Source organism: Phocoena phocoena, chromosome 13 (genome assembly GCF_963924675.1).
Source record: "Phocoena phocoena chromosome 13, mPhoPho1.1, whole genome shotgun sequence".
Lineage (NCBI taxonomy): Eukaryota > Metazoa > Chordata > Mammalia > Artiodactyla > Phocoenidae > Phocoena > Phocoena phocoena.
Window position 1 is genome coordinate 66849768 of NC_089231.1, and position 19738 is coordinate 66869505.

Genomic DNA, 19738 nt, shown 5'->3' on the forward strand with positions numbered 1-19738 from the left:
ATATTTTACTAAGTTGTTGATTAAAAAACTAAAAATAGAGCTGCCATATGATCCAGCAATTCCACTGCTGGGCTTATATCTGGAGGGAACTCTAACTCAAAAAGATACATGTACCCCAATGTTCATAGCAGCAATATTTACAATAGCCAAGACATGGAAGCAACCTAAATGTCCACGGACATAAATCCCTTGCACTTCTAACTCCGTCATGGTGGCAGCTTCCTAGAGGACACAACCGACACCCAGGCCCTGGCTCCTCCGAACTGCCAGACCCCTTAACCCCAGGGATGCCTTCCATCTCCATCCCGCGACACTAGCATCCTCTGTGCCCCCTCCCCTCCTCTCTCTGTCCAGGGCCTTGCCCTGTGTCTGGCATAGAGTAGACTCTCAGTTACTATTTGTTTTTGAACGAATACAGAATGCTCTGGAGCTAGGCACTGCCTACACCATTCTCCTGGCACAGAGAGCTGCAGAGAGCCCTCCAGGTGGGGCCAGGAGGCCAGCTCCACTGGGCAGAGGGAGGGTGCCCTCCAGGCAGTGGCGAGGAAGGCCCTGTGGTGGAGAGGCTCTTGTGGAGCTAGGAATCTCCCAGAGCCAGGGGAGGCCCTCCCCACAGGCCAGAGGACATCTGACCTGGCTTCTCCCCAATCCACTAAGTGACTATGGGCAAGTCACCTCTCTTCTGGGGCTTCACTCCATCCATCTCGACAATGGGATGAGAAGCCCTGCCTTGCCTGTCTCCCCAGGGAGGGGCAGGGGTTGTGAGCATCAGATGAGATCATGGCTGGGAAAATGTGAACAGGAAAGAGTGGGGTTCGCTGGGTCCTAGGCCTGGGGTCAGGGTGTGGAGGGGGAGAGGGACAGAGAAGGGAGGAAGACAAAAGATTAGGAGAGAGGGAGACACACGCGCACGCACGCGCACACACACAGGAACAAAGAACAGAAAAATGCGAGAGAAAGAGAAAGAGGGAACGAGTGAGAGAGAGAGAGACGATAAAAGGGGGGCTTCAGTGAAAAACTGTAAAGAGAGACAGAGGAGAGAAAGATAGAGAAAGAAATGGAGAGAGAAAATAAGATGGGGAGTTAGAGACAGAGAGAAAGATGGAAGAGGGGGATGGAGGAGACAGAAAGAAATGAGAATCAGAGTCGGAGAGGGAAAGCGACTAACAGCCAGAGAGGGATGGGTGAGGAGCCAGGAGACAAAGGGTTATGGGGCCGGATGGAGACAGACAGGGAGAAACAGTCTGACAGGGAGGGAGGGAGAAGGGAACGCCTTCTCCCATGGACCCTGACCCTGCACGCCCCACTGTCACCCACTGTGCACCCTGCCCCACCCCAGACGGGTGGGGACCCAGAGAAAAGCCTCGGCCCCTCTGTCTGTAGGGCTCAGCTGGCCCTGTCCTGTCCTGCTGGTTTGGATCCCGACATCCTCCGTTCCGAGGCCGCTGAGGGGCACCCCACTGGGAGGTAGGGCTCTGGAGCCTGTCCTGTAGGCTCACTGACGTGGCTACTGGTTAATCTGAAGGGAAAACCCAGTGACACCCTCCGCTGAGGCCCAGGCAGGCCCCAGCCTGCCTCCCTTTGGGGCCCAGGCAGGAAAAGACCTCAAAGGTCAGCTCCACTGTACCCCTCACTGTACAGAGGAGGAAACCGTGCTCCGAGAAAGGCAGGGACAAACCTGCAGTCACACAGCCAGGCAGTGGCCTAACCAGGACTCGCTGTCACAGATGCTATGGCCCCAAAACCTTTGAGACTTGCTTTCTTCTGGGTAAATTGCTTCCTGCCCAGGGGTGTCCTGAGCCGTAACAGTGTTTCGAATGCCAGGCACTGTGCTGAGAGTCCTGTGAAGTGGCTGCTGTGAGTATGCCCATTCTACAGATGAAGAGACTGAGGCTCAGAGAAGTTGAGACTTCTAGGCCTGAAGTCACACTGTGCCAGGACCCAAGCTAGGTCCATCCGACCTTGAAAGTTGGGTACCTGCTGTGGCACCTCCCAGCCTCCCTGGGTTGTTCACCAGCAGGAAAGGGCCCTGTAATATGGAAAAGGAGGGCAGAGGTGGGAAGTTGAGTTGTAAGTACCCAGCTTACCCAGATGGTTGGAAGGTGAATAATACATCAGCTTTGAGACACAGGAACAAGTGTCTGGGTGTAACCCCTCCCTGTTGGACAGACCACCCCTGTCTCTTGAGGTACACATGATGCCTGCTGTGTCCCCCAGGTGACTGCAGTCCAAGGATGGAGGTGGCTGCAGACACAGCCCCCTAGGCCACCTCTGCTCCTCTGGGGACCACAGTCCCTTCACGCCCAGAGCATCAGCCCTACCCAGTGTTGCTTTCTTCTTTAAAAATCAATCAATTAATTAATTATTTTTATTTTTGGCTGTGTTGGGTCTTCGTTGCTGTGCGCGGGCTTTCTCTAGTTGTGGCGAGCGGGGGCTACTCTTCGTTGCAGTGAGCAGGCTTCTCATTGCGGTGGCTTCTCTTGTTGCGCAGCACAGGCTCTAGGTGCACAGGCTTCAGTACCTGCAGCACGCAGGCTCAGTAGTTGCAGCACGTGGGCTCTAGAGCGCAGGCTCAGTAGCTGAGGCGCACGGGCTTAGTTGCTCCACGGCATGTCGGATCTTCCTGGACCAGGGATCAAACCCATGTCCTCTGCATTGGCAGGCAGATTCTTAACCACTGCACCACCAGGGAAGCCCCAGTGTTGCTTTCAAAGTCTGCTCTGGCTGTGTCTACGCCATCTATCAGACCAGGAGGGTTGCTGCCGGGCCATGCCTGTGCTTGGAGTCCCAGGAAGTGGGGAGCCCTGGGGCACTGTTCCCTGAATATGCTGAGTGCCTCTCTTAGAACCAGGACTGGGCAGGGAGAGCACCCAGGTGGCGGGGCGGGGGCGGGGGATGGATGCTCCCTTTCCCAGAAGCCTCAGAGCCTCCCGGGGGGAGGGGTGTGGCCACAGAGCCCCAGCCCTGCCCTTACCTCCTTTACCCAGCCTTGGCAGAAGCCCGTGGCTCTCTGCCAGCTTCATGGAGGTGGGCTTGGCGGCCATCCCTGGGATGGGGAGATGACCAGTTCTAGGAGCCTCCTCTGAGCCCCCAGACCCTCTTCCCTCCCCAGGGAGATACAGATCCCCCTTCTGGCCCCTGCCTCCAGGGCCCAGGGCTTTGGCTCCTACCGTCCCCATCCAGGCGAGGCTGGTGGCAGGTGACTGGAAGGCGTGGAGAAAGGCAGGCCAAGTGGGGGCGTGGGCCCCGGCCAGTGTACTCCTCAGCCAATCAGCGGCCTGCCCAGCCGGTGGATTCAGTTACAAGCCCCAGATCACCCCATACTCCAGCCTCCTTCCTACTCCTCCCAAAGCTCCATTCATTGGCCCCGCAGCACCGGGTCGGCTGGGCTCGCTTCCGCTCAGCTACAGAGCTGCTGCCTCGTGGGCCCACCAGGGTAGGATTCCCGGGGGCTTTGTCTGACTGGGCTGGGCCAGGGAAGAATGGGGGTTCTGGTGGTGCTCTTGGGGGTGCTGAACTTCCTGGGGGCAGCTCTGGGGGGCTCCCCTGCCCTCCACTTGCACAGCACCTCCTGCCACTTGGCCAGACCCATCTCTGGCAGCCCTTTGGGGTTCCTTAGCTTCTTGGGCAAGGATACCCAGGGACTAGCCCTGTTCCATGCCCGCTGGGATGGGCACGGGAGGCTGCAGGTGTGCAGCCGGCAGGATGAGCCAGAGCTCACTACAGCCTTCAGTACCCTCTGTGCTGGTGAGATCACCCGGGACTCCTTCATCCACACCCCTGGACCTGAGCTGCAGAGAGCCCTGGCCACCCTTAAGCGTCAGTGGGAGGCCTGCAGAGGGCCTGCCGAGAGTCCAGCAGAGACCAGGGAGAAGCGAGCAGCAGGGCAGAGTGGAGCGCCTGGCATGGGGAACCAGCGGGTGAAGAGAGGCTGGACCATGCCTGGCACACTGTGGTGTGGAGTTGGGGATTCTGCCGGGAACTCCTCGGAGCTGGGTGAGCCATCAGTGTGTGGACAGGGGGGCTGGTGCGGGGGGGGGAAATGCAGCCTTTAGCCCTGGTACCCACTCTCCCAGGCTGTGTGTCCTGAGGAAGTGACTTAGCCACTCTGACCCTCAATTTCCTTATCTGTAAAATGGGGTGACCATAAATCTCATCATGGGATGCTTAAATGTGGTTATAGATGGGAAAGGTCCTACTCACACCTGGGAGGCTTCATTAATTACCATCTGAGGAAGGAGGCTGGCTGGGGTGGATCCAGGGTCGGCTGAGCCAAAAAAACATTACCCAAGAGGAGGTTTTATGGGCACAGGGTGCCCAGTGGAGGGGACGCCAAGACCCAAAAGCCTGGGTTCAAATCCCAGCTCAGCCCTTCCGAGCTGAACGAGTCACCTTCCCTCTCTGAATGCTTCCTCACCTGTACAATAAACGTGACACCTCCTTCCCAGGGCTGCTGTGTGCTTGGGTGTGGGAAGTGCCAGGCATTTGGGAGATGCTCAGTAAAGGGCATCATTGCTCAGGTGGTGAAAAACATGCATGGCTTTTTTGCACTTTCGGTACAGCTGTCAGTGCATACACGTGGAGGGCTGGGAGGAGGACTTGGCACTTGAGTTGGCTGGCATCCTGACAATGCCTCATTGTGCCAGCGAGATTGCACCCTGCTGTTTACCATTCCATTCCACACACATTCATAACTTTGGAGTTTCACTTGTGGTGTGAGCCCGAGAACTCTGGAGGCAGACACCAGTTCACCTGAGGGAGATCTTTCCATGGGCAAGGATTCCGGGGTGGGCTGCCTGGCACTTGGAGTTGCCCAACAGAGGCTGTACCTGGGTGTTCTCTTCAAGCTTTGGAACTGTGAGTCCCACAGGGAGAGGCCTGAGGCCACCCAGGTCATCTGTATCAGGGCTGGGATGAGAACCAGGTCTCTGCTCCCAACACCACGCGGGCATAGCCGGCATGTGGTGCCCATGACCCTGCTGAGCTGGTGCCCCCTCCGCTCCCTGCAGGGGTCTTCCAGGGCCCCGATCTCTGCTGCCAGGAACACGACCGCTGCCCACAGACTGTCTCACCCTTCCAGTACAACTATGGCATCCGAAACTACCGACTCCACACCATCTCCCACTGCAACTGTGATGCCAGGTTGGTGGTGGGCAGGGAGGGCTGGGAACTTGGTGTGGGATTATCCACTGGGATTACCTGGTGCAGAGTCTGAGATTCCAGAGAATCCTAAAGGATCAGCCAGCCGGAGTCCACTGTGCAGTGGGAAAGCTGAGGCCTAACGGAAGAGGGGACACTTGGACCCCAAATCACCTGGCTGGTAGTGACCAGGTGGTCTGGGAGAGGAGCCAGGTAGCTCTCTGTGGTCCAGGGACCTGAGTTCTGGCTCTGGGACAGGTTCCAGCAGTGCCTGCATAACCAGCGGGACTCCATCTCTGACATCGTGGGCGTGGTCTTCTTCAACGTGCTGGCGATCCCCTGTTTCGTCCTGGAGGACCAGGAGGCCTGTGTGGAGTGGTACTGGTGGGGCGGGTATGTGGCTGCCCCTTTTGAGCCCCTTCCCAGCCAGTGGGGAGCTCGGGCTCCAAGCCTGGGAGGGAACCTTTCTGTATGTCTGTCCTCCAGGGAATGATGCCTCGTCCTCCCTGTCTTCTCCTCAGGGTTGGGCCCAGGATGCAGACGCTCCCTGGGTGCCCTGCAGGACCCAGTGGGATGTGGGATGAGGAGTGGGACTGGCAGAGCCCTGATCTCCATAGAGATGAACCTGGGGACTTCTGGGAGGGGGGATTCTGGGTTACCAATTGCCACCATGTGCTACCTCCCAGGTGTAGAACATATGGCTCTGTATCCCTCGCCCGTCTCCAGCCCAGGACCTTCTACAATGCCTCCTGGAGCTCCCTTGCCATCTCCCTGACTCCCAGTCCTCAGAACCCAGCACCCAGCAAGCCTTGGTGGATTCGGCATCCCCAGAAGTGGCCAGCACAGCAGAAAGAGTCCGAGTACCCCAGCCAAGCCAATGCCACAGCCCTCCAGGCCCCTGTGGCCTCCCCTGGGCCTGATGTGGCCTCCACAGTCCAGCTGGAGGTCACTGATTCAGGCCTCCAGGGACTATGGCGTGGCCTAAAACCTCAAGGTGAGCTCAGAACCTAACCTTGGGGGCTCCTGTTGTAAGGAGGTGTCCCTGACTCTGTTCAGGGTGGGGGGCCCCTGTGTTGCTTCCTTTCCTGCTCTGAGCTGCTTCTGGGGTCTCCCAACCTATCTCGTGCTGCAGCCAGAGGGATTTTTGTAAGCTCCAAACTTGTCCATGGCACTCCTCGCTGAGGCCCCACCATGATGTCCCAGCACCCAGGGGTTGTCGAGTCTGGTCCTGCAGATCCTACTCCCCAGTCGAAACTCCAGCTCCACAAACTTCATTTGGTTCTTCTAGAGCCATGTGCTCTCTCCCACTGCTGGGCCTTTGCACATGCTCTTCTTGCTGCCTGGAGAATTCTCCCTGACTCTTCCCCTCTTCCAGCCTCAGCTTAGACGCCTCTGCCTCCAGGAAACCTTTTCTGACCACTCTCGAGCCTCTGGGCTTCCCCATGGCAGCACTGCTCTGTGTGTGTGTGCACGTGTGCGCGTCTCCTATGTGTGAGGCACTCTGAAGGCACAAAGGGCATGAGATGGAGGGACACTGTGTGTGTGCGACAGAGCGTGTGTGCCGGATGGCAGTGGGCATCGGACAGGGCTCCTCTCACCACCGCACCTGCCCCCAGGGGCCCGCCAGGCCTGCCGCGGCTTCCGCCGCCTGGACCAGTGTGAGCACCAGATCGGGCCCCAGAAGACCAAGTTCCAGCTGTTCAACAATGCCCGTGAACCCCTCTTCCACTGCAACTGCACGCGCCGGTGAGGCCTGCTTGGACCCTTGGGGGTGGGCTGCCTGTTGCCAGGCACTGGGGAGGGACACCTGGCTGACGAGGCCCTGTCCCAGCCTGAGCCTGCCTCTGCCCTCAGTCTGGCACGCTTCCTGAGGCTCCACAGCCCACCTGTGGGCGCCAACATACTTTGGGAGCTGCTGGGCATGACCTGCTTCAAACTGGCCCCTCCACTGGACTGTGCTGAGGGCAAAGGGTAAGTGACATCAGGGCCAGGAGGGATGGGGGACTTCCCAAGGGGTGGGTTGCCTCTGCTCCCTTTGTGCACCTGGGCTGAGAGGGTGATGGAGGGGGTCAGGGGACCTCTGAGCTCCACTGTCATCATCCCTGGGTTCGGCTCTGCAGTTGGCCCATGTAGGTTGCATCTCAACTCTGTCATTTACTTCCTATGTGACCTTGCAAGCTGAATAACCTCTCCACACCTCTGTTTCCTTACCTATAAAATGGAGGTAGAAGCCAAGGAAGTGGCGTGTGTGACGTACATAGGCCAAGACCTGTAGGACACATAGTAAAACACCTGCTTAACTCTTACCCCATAATCCACAATTTCATTTCAGTTCTGATTCTCAAAGCTAACTCTGTTACTTTTCCTATTTCACAGGTAGGGAAACTGAGGCCCAGACTGACCCAGGTTTCTGCAGCCAGCTAGTGGCAGAACCTGGGCCTCCGGGTGCCAACCCAGGTTTATTCTGCCCCCTGCTAGGTGTAACAGCCCCCCACCCTCCCAGTCCCAGCCCTGCTCCTCTCTGGGCCTTGGTCACCCTCTCTGCAGAGTAGGGTGGGATTCTTGGCAGTTATGACCACCTGCCCCACTTTTCTCTCTTCACAGCTGTTCCAGAGACCCCAGGGCCATCAAGGTGTCAGCTCGGCACCTGTGGCAACTTCAGCAGAGGCAACTCCAGCTCCAGGGGACAGGCACAGACAACAGGCAGGCATGGCCTTCAGGGCACCCAAAGGCCCCCATGTCCTTCTATGACCTGTGCCTGCAGCTGACCCAGGGAGCCGGAGGACCTGAAGGACAGCAGAAATCCTGGAACCAGTGACCTCAGTTCCAGCTCTCCTGGGCACAAGACTGGACCTCGTCCCTGGCTTTGCTAGGCCCTGGGGGTCTCAGCTTCCCCTCCACGTGTTAGACTGAAGCATGGACGGGCTCTTGTGGATAGCCAGAGGGCTGCATGGGTAGGGTGGGGGGGCCACGACCCAAATGCCGGACCACGTCTCCTGCTGTGCTGGGTGATCTTGGGCTGGTGACACAACCCCTCTGTGCTTGGATGTGGTATTCAGGAGGCTCATTCTGCTGCCTCAGGCTCGGGCCTTCCCGGAGAAATTAACATCCAGATGGGAATGGGGAGAAGGTAACGTTGCAGCAGCCCCAGGAGGTACCAGGAGGAGGTACATATATGTCTATGTTGCAAAATTAATGCATGTCTCAAGAACTTGCCCAGGGAAGCCCCAGCGTCTGCCTGCTGAGGTCTAGGGCAGCAGGTGGGGTATGAGGGATGTCACAGAAGTGCCTGTGTCTGAATCCAGGGTGGCGGAAGCTAGAAAGGGGCTTCCCAACTCACCTCCCCAGGGGACCCCTTCTCTTAACAGCTCCTATGCTCTTCCTGGCCCAGCCCTGGCCCATTCTTTCTGCCCTAGACCTAAATTCAGATCTCCCCCGTGCCCTTAAGCAAGAGACCTCCTTCATTCTGAGCCTTAGTTTCCTCATCTGAAAAAGGGGAGTGTAAACAGGGCCTACCTCACAGGGTTGTTGAGGATTAAGCGAACCAACTCACGGACAGCACTCAGCACCTAGTAAACGTTCCCTCCCTCCAGCACACAGCCGAACTGTGCTTAGGCGTCTGATTTTTTTTTTTTTTTTTTTTTTTTTTGTGGTACGTCGGCCTCTCACTGTTGTGGCCTCTCCCGCTGCGGAGCACAGGCTCCAGACGCACAGGCTCAGCGGCCATGGCTCACGGGCCTAGCCGCTCCGCGGCATGTGGGATCCTCCCGGACCGGGGCACAAACCCGTGTCCCCTGCATCGGCAGGCGGACTCTCAACCACTGCGCCACCAGGGAAGCCCTAGGCATCTGATTTTTAAAGGTTCACAGAACCTCTTGGAGGTCTCAGTTTGCTCACCTGTGAAATGGAGCTAAGAACTACACTGAACTCAACACCACAACTTGTGGTGCAGCTTAAAGGACATGGCACGTGCAATGTATACAGCTGGTGCCTGGTAATTGTCAGATCTGTCATCCTCTCATCTCTTTAGTCCCTTCCTCTGACTGCCCCCAACCCTAGACTGCTAACAAGTTAGGAAGAAGTCAGGAGTGAGGCTGGAGAATTTAATTCCTAATTGATGACCTCTAGGTTTGCTCCCCCATCCCAGATGGGGGCTGGGATAGGGGTTTGCTGATTGTCACAGTTGAGGTGCCAGGACCAAGTTTGGGGGACCCCAGTTGGCCACCCCTGGCCAGAACAGAGTGGCAGGTGCACATAAAGCTGGAGCAGTAGCAGGAGGGAGGCAGGTGGGTTTGCAGAAGGTTGGGGCAGAGTGGGGGCCACCTGGGCCTGCCTGCCCACCTCACCCTCAGGGCCCCAGGCCCCCTTCCTCCAGGCCCTGCTGATCCTGGGGGCTGGGAGACAGGCTGTCGGGGGCCGGGGCCTCCCGATCGGGTCCCCAGGAGCTGCCACCACCGGGGTCTACGGTCTCTAGGCGCAAGGCAGGCAGCAACCCCAGGCTTTGAGGCACAGATGGTGGGAAGGCCCAGGACCCAGGCAGCCCAGGGGGCCCCTCCTCACTGTTGCCCCAGCTGCCACCATCACTGCCCCCGTTGGGGGCTACCCGAGGCAGGCGGCGGCTCTGGGGCGAGGGGCTTCGGCTGGTGCCACGGCGTTCACAGGACGAGGGCTGCAGGGCCAGGCCGGGGAAGCGGGCTAGACCTGGGCTTCGGCTACGGTGCCGCTTGGACTTGCCAGGGCTTGGGCTGCGGGACTTGGATGCAAGCAGCTCCAGGGTGCTGTCATCCTCATCCTCCGAGCTGGCACCCGAGCTGTCTGTGCTGCTGCTGGCCAGCTCCGAGGTAGACAGTGAGATCTGGGGGGAAGGCTGGTCACTGGGGTGCCCCTCTCCCCAACCGGCCACTGAGGCCTCTGGGAACCACTCCCGCCCTCCCCCTTGGCAGACCCAGGAAGGTCAGGATACTTGTAGGAGGTCACAGAACAGAATGTAGAAGCTGTAGAGGAATTTGAATACTCCTTTGGCCCCCCTGACCCTGCAGCCTGGCCTACTTACCTGGAAGGGCTCAGTGACCCCGATAAGGATGCTGTGGGTGTGGCTATAATAGCCCAGGATGAAGTCTCCGTGACCCTTGGGCAGTGACTCCTCACTGAATGTCACCTGGTGGGCCAGGGGGTTTAGGTCCAGGTTGGGGTGAGGGAGACAGCCTCAGGACCCTTCAAGCTGAATCCTGAGCCCCCAAGGGCAATGGGGACTTCCTCCCACTCTACCCCTCCCCTTAAGTACCTGGTAGATGTTCCCATCCACATCCTCGTGTTTGGCCCAGACATAAGCCACGTAGTCCTTGCAGTGGCGGAAACCCACCTGGGGCAAGAGAAATCAGGGTCGTGACCCCTAAGGTCTGACCCCAGCAGCCTTAAACTCTGGGGAAGCCAGGGACCTGGGTCCCTGGCTGCCCCTTCAGGCCCTTCCTTCCCTGATGTACCGACCACCCCTGCCCGTCTCACCCGGTACAAGCCGATCCAGTCCCAGGAGCTGCGGGCGAACACCGTCTCTATGCGGTACCTCACCACAGCCTGCTCCGGCCGCACCCACTCGTCTGCCACATCCAGCCGCACAAGCGGCACTTCGTCTCTGAAGGCAAACTGCCCAGGGGCAGGGGGCAACATCAGGGGAGACCCTCTAGTATTCTATGCACCTAGAGCCCTTGGGCCTGCGTCGGCACAAATTGGCTGAGATGGAGGGCCTTTGAAGCCACTGCACGGGCCGGGAAACTGAGGAAGAACAGGTCTAGGATGAATGCCAGGTTTCCTGCCTCCCAGCTCAGGGCTCTTTTTGTCCTTAGCCTCCTTAGGGAGTGAGTGAGAACACAGCTTTGAAGCTTAGTAGACTGTGGGTTTGGCCCTGGCTCTGCCATTGTTATGCAGTGTGACCCAAGGTGAGTTTCTTGACCTCTGAATAGAAGGGCTCCTGTCCTTAAACTCTGATGATCTTATTTAACTCTTGGGGTTGCTCTGCAGATTCAATGAGATACCATATAAAGCATCCTATAAACTTCTCAGTATACAGTAGGTGCTCAATGAATGACTTGCCTATAAGTTAACAAAGGAGTCCCATGATGCACTGGATATTCTGGAGTAAAGTGAACACCCGTGAGCAGGCAAGAAGAGCTCTGGGTAGATGGCTGGAGACCGTCTAGGCTCTGCTACTAACCTGCTTCATGACCTCAGGTAAGCCCCTCATCAGGCTAAGTAAGACTCAGTTTCCCCACCTGTATTAAGGAACCACTATTAACCTTGTTTGTCATCAGTCCATGGAGACAAAAGAATCTTCTCTTCCCAGGGTCACCCCAGGCTGAGCAGGGGTTCACCATGTGGATGGGGCTGCTGGGGTGGCAGGTGGCCAGGGTATTGGCTTCACCTCTGTCCCTCAGGGAAAGACTCGGTGGTGCCAGCCTAAGGCTTTGTCTGCTCCCCTGTTTATCTGGTTTCAACTTTCTCTCCCTCCTCAGCTTCTAAGCCAAGCTGCTCCAGAAGAAACCAGCACATCCTCTCCCTGCCTGTGGGTTCCTAACAACAGGTCGGGCCAGGTTGCGCTCTTGGAAATACCCTTTAGGGCCTTGTGGGGTCAAAACTCCTGCTGAGCCCTGTGCTGTGTTGCTTTGGATAAGAGATTTAAGTTCTCTGAGCCTCTGTTTCTCTCATCAGTAAAACTGGGAGGAGAATTTAGACATCCTCAGGGCCTACCACAGTATTCAAACGGATGACATATATAAAGTAGGCTCCACAGGCTCTGGCATATAGTAGGTGCTCAACAGGTAATGTTTTACAAGGGACAGGGTTCTAGATAAGGAGGGAAGGATAGGGCACCCAAAAGGAGTGGTTCTCAAGGTGAGGTCCCTGATTGGGGGTTAAACTTCACACCCAAGGCTTTTTACCAAAGGTCACGGGAGGCCAGACATGGGCAGATTTCCATTCCCAGCTGAGGACATTGGCCACTGTCCCTCTGACTGACCATATGACAAAGTTAGCAGGGAAAACATTCTCTGGTCTGCTGGGCTCCCTCTTATCAGATCAAGAGAATCGGAGAGCCCAGAGCTGAGTTTCAGGACTGGAAACTGGGCTCCACACGACTCTGCTGCTGAGCCTGTGTGCAACTTGGGGCGCAGGCCTACCCCACTAACAGAAAGTTGGACTACATGGTCTCTAAGATCCAGTTCTGACATTCTCGGACTTCCCCTTTTTCCTTTGGCAGCTAGGAGCCCCAATCCTAAACACAGGGGCTTCCTTGGTGGTGCAGTGGTTAAGAATCCACTTGCCAATGCAGGGGACACGGGTTCGAGCCCTGGTGTGGGAAGATCCCACATGCCGTGGAGCAACCAAGTCCATGCGCCACAACTACTGAAGTCTGCATGCCTAGAGCCCGAGCTCCGCAACAAGAGAAGCCACTGCAATAAGAAATCCGCACACCACAATGAAGAGTAGCCCCCGCTCGCCGCAACTAGAGAAAGCCTGCATGCAGCAAGAAGACCCAACGCAACCAAAAATAAATACATAAATCAATAAAAATTTATAATTAAAAAAATCCTAAACACAATGCTAAATTTTATAGTAACTATATAGGGTTTAGCTTTGTATTTTTTTGTATCTCTACTCCCCCTCCCCATCACATACGGTAAGATGGTAAAAAAATAATAAATGAATGTGAATGAATGCTACATGGGATTTGAGTAAATATTTTCGTGGCTGGTCTTATTATATATGTGAATTTTAACATAAGTTGTCCTAGCCTTTCTCAGAAAAGGGGAATTAGAGATTAGTGGAAAAGGTATACCCTTTGAAATCAGACTAGCCAGGGTGCAAATCCTAACCTTCCCTTTAGTAGCCATGTGACCCGGGGCAAGGGGTGCTGTGTCTCTGGGCCTCAGATTTTTCACCTGAAAATGGAGATCATAGGACTTCCCCGGTGGTCCAGTGGTTAAGACTCTGAGCTCCCAATGCAGGGGGCATGGGTTCGATCCCTGGTCCGGGAACTAAGATCCCACATACCGCATGGCATGGCCAAGAATAAATAAATAATGGAGATCATAATCCCACTCCCAGTCTGCCGTGACAAGTGGATGCTGCTGAGGGCAGGTCTAAGGGGTTACCGGTGGGCAGTGGGATGCTGAGCTGGGTCTGCGGATGTCATGCTGGGAGGATGAGGCCAGGACTCACGTGCAGGACGAACTGGGCAGCCACGGGCTTGTGGTCGCTGACAGTGTATTCCATGTGGCTGTGGTAGCTGTGCTGGGTCACCTGGAGCCGGTGGCTCTCCCGTCCTGAGGGGCTGGGACCTCCACCTGGAGCCTTGACCTTCCACAGGATACGGTCTGTCCAGGCTGGCTTCCGCTTCTTGGCACTGCGGTGGGCAAAGGCAGGCTGAGTATCAGGGGTTGGGGGTCAAGGCACCTCTGCCTCCTATCTCTCTTTCCTGTCTCCCTTATCCAGAAGACCTCAGCCCACATCCCCACCTCTCATCCCAGTTCTGAGCTCACCTGGTATCATATTTGTTAGTACCCACGTCAAACTTGAAGGTGGGCGCAAAGTTGAGGGGCCCCTCCTGGAAGCCCCTCAGGATGGGCCAGGTGTTCTTGGCCATGTTGAGCTGTGAGGGTCCAGAAGCACAGAATTGGACAAGAGCTTGGGCAGGGCAGATGAGGGCAAGGACCATAGCCTAGGGTACAGGTGGTCCTAGGGCATGTTCTGTGTGCTTGGGGTTTTGGGGTCCAGGCTGGGATTCCCCACCTGGTCTTTCTCCCAGAGCTGGTGGAGCTGCTCGCTGTCGATGGCAAATTTGACGAAGTGCAGGTCGTAGCTCTCGATGCGGAAGTTCAGGTCCCCGAACCAGAACACGAGGCTGTTCGGAGATGGGGGTCAGCGGGGTCCATGGGGTGAAGAGCCCAGCCCAGATCCTTCTCTGCCCCCATCCAACCCGACAGCTGCTCCTAGTGATGACGCAGAGGGTGGGTGGGTTGCTGCAGGGCCGCCAGCCCACCGCGGAGCAGCAGGGGGTGTAGACCTAGAAGTTAGGTTCCGACCCCTAGCAAGGCCTTGCCGCTCAGCAAAGCGTCACCCTGCAGGCTCCACCTCCCCATCAAACTTACCAGCTTTCTCGTTCCTAGCCATAGTGTGGGTGGTCTCCACCCCCATAGGCCCCGCCTCTCCCCACTAGGCGCACCGGCCTCGCCCCTGAGTCCCACCCCTCCTTCACTAGCCCCGCCCAAGCCCCATTAGGTCCCGCCCCGGCCCATACTCGTGATCCAAGATGCCTTGAGCTCCAGGCCCCTGGAACTGCTGGAGGCTGAGGATGGTCTGGAAGTTGTCCTTGCGCTGCTCCGCTTTGTCCATGTGGGCCGGCAGGTGGCAGTTCAGGAAACACAGCATGTGCCCGAAGGCGGCCAGTCGCACACTCACTCCACCCTTGTTGCCCTTGGGAAACAAGGTTGGGTGGGTTATGGGCGGGGCCTAGGCTAGGAGGTGAGGCCCGCGGGGCTTAGGGTGGGCGGGGTCAGCGGGTGAGGCCCAGGACCCGCGGAGGTGTGGAGAGGGGTGGGTTCTAGGGAAAGGAGTGGAACAATAGGAGGGGCGGGGACAGAAAGGGGCTGGGTCTAGAAAACGAGGGGTGGGGGTGGGTGGGGAGAGGCAGGCCTCAGAGTAAGGGGTGTAGCTTGGGGAGGGGATATTGCCAGTACGCGGGGGTCCGGGGACTAATCTACGGATCCCTTAGGGCCCTGTACCCTCCCAGGCCGCTTCCACGCTCACCCAATAGCCACCCAGGCCAGTGCGCGTGCAGTCAGTCTGCACATCCCTCAGGAAGGGCAGGTGGTAGTACTTGGCGAACAGCAGCAGGATGACGCCCTGCATCCGCACAGTACTCACCTGCAGCAGAGGCGTGAGGAGGCTGAGAGACCGGACACATCTCCCCCGCCCCCGCCCTCGCCTTTTCCGGTTCTTAAAGGTCTGCTCTTCCGTCTTCCCATTTCATGGACCCGGCCACCGAGGCCCAGCGGGCCCCACGGTGAATCAAGGCAGAGCTAGGGCCGAGTAATCCAGGGGTCTCCAGCTGCCCGGGGGTTGAGGGAGGAGTTACCAGCACGAAGTTGAAGGGCCCCAGTGCGTCCATGAAGAGCTCGCTCCACTGGTCAGTGAAGAGCGCGTCCTTGAGCCGCTTGTTGATCATAGAGTTCACTTCCTGCAACCTGTGGGGGACTGTGAGGCGGCCTTCGGATTGGGGGGGGCGCCCTAGAAACCCCTCCCGTGGGAGAGGATCTGGGAGGCAGGAGGGGCTCAGGAGGGAGTCTACTCGCCCTGTCCCCTCACCCTATGGCGATCATGTCTGCCCTGTCACTGTCATCGCTGCTGCCCAGGTGAAGGAGGGATGTGACATCATCGGGGGGCATGGCGGTGCCCACGTTCCATGTGACCACAGTGATCCTGGGGAGGTGGGGGTACAGAAGGGGTTACTACTGGGGACCACTCTCTTACCCTCAACCTCCCTCCCACAGGGCTTTTTCTGGGGAAATAAGCTTGAGTATAAGCCCTCAGAAGGACCCACAATGGGCCCAGGGTCCCTTCCACCAGACTCTTCCAGGGGAGATCAACTGAGGCGGGGTAGGCAAGTCCCTTAGGAGAGGATGCTGTCTTCCGAGGGCCCCAGAGTGGGCCTAACACCCACAGGGAATCTTCCTCAGGGAGGTCAGCTGGGGTGGAGTAGGGTAAGCCAACCTAGAAGGATGGCTAGTCTTAGAGTTCAAGCCCCAGCAATGTCTTGGGAGAGGGCCCCTCACCAGAAGCCAGGGTCGCTCTTGCAGGTGGGCTGAGCTGACCAAGAGGAGGATGACGAGGTGGATGTAGAAGAGGAGGTGGTAAGAGGGGCTGGGGTTTCTCTGGGCTGAAGGTTGGGGCTCAGATGCCCACCAGGCCCGGCACCCTGGGTGCCAGGCCTGGGGAGGGCCATCTCAGGAGCTGGGGGGACACACGGGGAGCGGTTTGGGGAGCGGCTGGGGGAGCGGCTGGGAGATCGGGGTGGCTTGGGCAGAGGTGGGGGCACAGTCTGGGCTAAGGGGGCCCCTGGCCGGAAGGTGGGGTAGAGAAGTCCAGGGGAGCGAGTGCCAGGCTCTGGAGGACCCTGGCCCACATCCAGGGGCAGAGTCTGTGGTGTCTGGGACAAGACAGGATCCTCAGGGCTGCTGCGGGGGGCCTCAGGCCGGGCTCTGAAGGAGGGGGAGATCCGAGGGTCTGGGGGGGCTTGAATCAAGGATGGGGAGCCCACAGGACCAGATGTCTGAGTGGGGGGCTGGAGATGCCCTTCTGAAGGGGAGAGAGGTCTAGGGGCTGGGGCATCCCTCTGTTTAGCTGATGTCCAACCCACAGAGGCCAGGGCTGATGTCATGGATGCTGGAGTCAGGGCCTGTTCCTGAGAGGGTGACAGAACTGGACTGGGCACTGGGGAAGAGCTGGAGGGGGGATGTGGGGGCTGTTTCTCAGATGCCACGGCCAGGCTCAGGCCTGAAGCAGCCAGGGCTGGCTTGGGTCCCATGGAGGCAGGTGGCACCTGCTTCTGGTCCCTGGACAGTGGAGCCAGCCTGGGCCCCAGGGTAGCTGGAGGAGGCTTCGGCCCAGCCGAGGCAGACACCACCAACTGGCCCACAGATGTTGGAGCCAGTCTGGAGCTGCGATGGGCAGGAGCTGTTTTCTGCTCTCCAGGGGTAGACATTGGAGCCAGGATGGGTCGGGGAGACGCCAGAGCCAGGCTTGGCCCCTTTGAGGAAGGTGGCATTGCTGCTGGTGACCCCACAGGTGTCAGAGCCAACCTTGGTTCCGAGCATACTGGTGCTGCATTCTCCTTCGCTGAGAGCTGAAAACGTGAGTCCATCTTGGATAGGACAAGTCAGAGACTCAGAGTCAACCTTAACCAGGCCTCCACTTCCATATAGACCCCAGCAGACTCTGTCTAGCTAAGAAAGGCACATCTTTCTGAGGAAGTTCTTCCTAATTTCTCACCTCAATCCATTCTGCTGTGAATCAGCTTCTCTTTTGGAGGAAACAGGAGATGGAAACCTATCCCCTCCCTCACCTGTGACACCTCTTTCATAGATGGGGAAACTAAGACCCCAACTCAAAGGAGGCAGAGTGTGAGCCTCTCAGAGTGAGGGCTCTCCTTGCCTTCCTGGCTGGCACCCACTCCCTGGCCACCCTGGAGTGTTGGGTGGCTGGAGTCACCGCCCACCCCTGCAGTCCCTGCTGCTCCCCTAGCCAAGGGCTACTGATCTGACCCCCCCCAGATCTTCCCACTCAGGACACCCTGGGGCCAGCCTGTTAAACACCACCCCCTTTCCTCCACAGTACACAGGAACCCTCAGGTTCCCCCCGCCATGTCCCAATTCCTTGGTCACAGCCCTCTCTGTCCTCATCACCCATTCCTAGAGCTCCGTGCAGGAGCAAGAGCCTGGGTTGGGACTGGCCATGTCAATTCCCAGCCCAGCTCTGTGTAACCTTAGGCAAGCACTTCCCTGCCCAGGGCCTCAGTTTCCCTGTCTTAAAATGAAGGACTCTGGTGAAGGATCCCTGGCCACACCTGATCCTGGGAAGCCTAGGTCTCATATCCTCTGCATGTATGAGCCAAAATTTGCTAGGCTTCCATTTGAGCTCCATGGAATAGTCATTCCTCCCAAGTGTGATTCTAACACCCAGAGCAAGTCCAGGGTTCTGTTGATCCTGGCGCCGCACCACTGTGCACAAGTTGTACCCTCTTACCCTTGTCACCCCACCTGTGAGGACAGGCAGGCAGGTATCCTCTTTATGTCCAGCAGGTGGAGTGGGGGGTGTGGGGCCCTGCAAGGACCTCCTCTTCCTCTCCCATCTGTCCCTGTCTGATGCCCCTGTCTCCAGAAGTCAGGATAAAGTGTCCCTTGTCAGGGAGGGTAGACGAAGGTTTACACTCACCGTGGGGTGGCCCCATCCCTGCCTCCAGAGATGCAGTTCTGTCTGCATCCCGTGTCCTGCTTGGTTCAGAGAATCTGAAACTCTGCCTCCACCTCTGTCCCCAAACTCAGCTCTTTGAGGCTTGCATTTTGGGCATCCTCCTTGGTTCCTAGTGTCCCACTCCAAACCCCCACCCCAAACACCACACCGCCTCCAGCACTAACAACTTAGACATCCCAGATGTCACAGTTTCAGTCTTCAGGGACAAGCCTCCTCATTTTGCATTAGCTCAGAAAGGACAAGCAACTTGCCCAAGGTCACATAGCAAAGCTGGAGCACAGCTGGGTCCCCTGATACCTGGTCCAGGGCTTTCCCAGGAGGTCCTGGAAACAGCTAACTCCATCTCTCTCTGAGTGTCCCATCACTACCCCCTCAGCCCCTAGGGTGCCCTGTTTGCCCAGTCCCTGCTTGGTGGGCAGAGGAGAGTGCCAGCCCCTCAGCTGGGGCACCAGGGTGCCTGCAGTATGTGTGTGTGTGGGGGTGGGATTAAGGATCAGGAATGGGGGAACTAGGATTTAGGGGTCTTACCTTGGAGGGTGCCCCAGTTTGGGAAATCCCATGGGGCATGGGCAGGGGGCCCAGGCCAGCCTGGGTCCCCAGCCTCCCGCTGCCACTGATGCCCTGGCCCTCCATGTCTGCAGCCCCCGGCAGCCTGGGTTCCCTTGGGCTCCAGCTCCTCCGCTAGCTCCCAGGAACCAGTGATGTCATCAGCCGTTTCAACCTGCTGAGAATTTAAAGACACAGGCACCAACTTCCCAACATAGAGGTGGCCAGGGCAAGGTGGCCTACCCCCTGGGGACTGGCTGCTGAGCCTGGAATGGTCATGGTGGGGGAGGAAGCAGGGGGAGTGGGTCCATTGGCCTGGCACAGGTCCCAGCTGGCAGCATAGTGGAAGCTGTCTTTCTGTTCCCACCCTCCAGCCAGTAGGCCTGGCCAGCCCTTGCTCAAGGGAGGGGCATTGACACACCTGAGGGTAAGGTAGCTCAGAGGTCAGCCCCCTCTCCAGGGCTTCAGAGACACCTGAGTCCCTGCTCTGATCCTGTGACCTTCTTGACTCCCTGCCAGCTCAGGGCTTGCCTTGGCCCCCACCCTTGCCCCATTTTCAGGCCTTGGTGCCCGCCCCTCGCCTGGCTCTATCCTTCCCATCTCAGAGCCAGACACTCAGGCTCCAGCAACTGGAGTCTTTCCCATCTCAACCTCAGCACCGGCCCCTCCTCTTCTGCAGACACCTTGAGCCTGCCCTTGGATGTCCCCACAGCCAGGCCCAGCCCAGCTCCTCTCAGCTTTCCTCCTCCAAGACTCACTGGGTGTGGCTTGGGAGAGGGACTTGCTCAAGGTCACCTGGTGAGCTGGGGAGGTCCCCTGAGCCTCAGTGACCCAGGAACCACAAGAGTCAATTGGGATGTCTGGGGGAAGGGAGCTGGGGTGGAGAAAGGCCCAGCAGTGGGGGAACAGACTGGCAGGAGGGTCAAAAACAGGTCTGGGAACTTCTTTGGCCAGGACCCAGCATAGGGCCTGGTCTCCAACAGACCTAGGGAAGTGTTTGTTGAATGAATCAATCAATCAGTGAGAAGCG

General features: G+C 57.8%; 2 protein-coding genes across 7 annotated transcripts; one reads left to right on the top strand and one right to left on the bottom strand.

The window, feature by feature from the left end:
- Positions 1-3005: 3005 nt before the first annotated feature.
- PLA2G3 (phospholipase A2 group III) lies at positions 3006-8129 on the top strand. 2 transcript variants are annotated; one of them, XM_065890321.1, is made up of 8 exons: positions 3006-3027; positions 3798-3996; positions 5010-5142; positions 5398-5532; positions 5826-6133; positions 6756-6885; positions 6994-7110; positions 7744-8129. In XM_065890321.1, exons 1-8 carry the CDS (start codon positions 3022-3024, stop codon positions 7955-7957), a joined length of 1242 nt encoding a protein of 413 aa, XP_065746393.1. In that variant the 5' UTR covers positions 3006-3021; the 3' UTR covers positions 7958-8129. The 2 variants fall into 2 exon arrangements, with proteins under 2 accessions (XP_065746393.1, XP_065746392.1); XM_065890320.1 differs by lacking the exon at positions 3006-3027 and having other exon boundaries at positions 3372-3996.
- Positions 8130-9455: 1326 nt separating this feature from the next.
- Positions 9456-18795, bottom strand: INPP5J (inositol polyphosphate-5-phosphatase J). Of its 5 annotated transcripts, none has more exons than XM_065889636.1 (13): positions 18691-18795; positions 16992-17053; positions 15499-15612; positions 15269-15377; positions 14941-15057; positions 14432-14607; positions 13924-14035; positions 13674-13783; positions 13354-13537; positions 10645-10782; positions 10424-10501; positions 10193-10297; positions 9456-9994 (listed from the first exon to the last, which is right to left on the bottom strand). In XM_065889636.1, exons 1-13 carry the CDS (start codon positions 18793-18795, stop codon positions 9488-9490), a joined length of 1917 nt encoding a protein of 638 aa, XP_065745708.1. In that variant the 3' UTR covers positions 9456-9487. The 5 variants fall into 5 exon arrangements, with proteins under 5 accessions (XP_065745708.1, XP_065745706.1, XP_065745710.1 ...); XM_065889634.1 differs by having other exon boundaries at positions 9488-9994; positions 15966-17053; XM_065889638.1 differs by lacking the exon at positions 14941-15057 and having other exon boundaries at positions 9488-9994.
- Positions 18796-19738: the final 943 nt, after the last annotated feature.

Coding starts and splice junctions, on each gene's coding strand:
- PLA2G3 (XM_065890320.1), top strand. CDS start 3,483: ATGGGGGTTCTGGTGGTGCTCTTGGGGGTGCTGAACTTCCTGGGGGCA. Junction 3,997..5,009: donor CGGGAACTCCTCGGAGCTGG/GTGAGCCATCAG, acceptor CGCTCCCTGCAG/GGGTCTTCCAGGGCCCCGAT. Junction 6,134..6,755: donor GCGTGGCCTAAAACCTCAAG/GTGAGCTCAGAA, acceptor ACCTGCCCCCAG/GGGCCCGCCAGGCCTGCCGC.
- INPP5J (XM_065889634.1), bottom strand. CDS start 18,795: ATGGAGGGCCAGGGCATCAGTGGCAGCGGGAGGCTGGGGACCCAGGCT. Junction 17,054..18,690: donor AAACTGGGGCACCCTCCAAG/GTAAGACCCCTA, acceptor GTCCTATCCAAG/ATGGACTCACGTTTTCAGCT. Junction 15,058..15,268: donor GGCCCTTCAACTTCGTGCTG/GTAACTCCTCCC, acceptor CCTCTGCTGCAG/GTGAGTACTGTGCGGATGCA.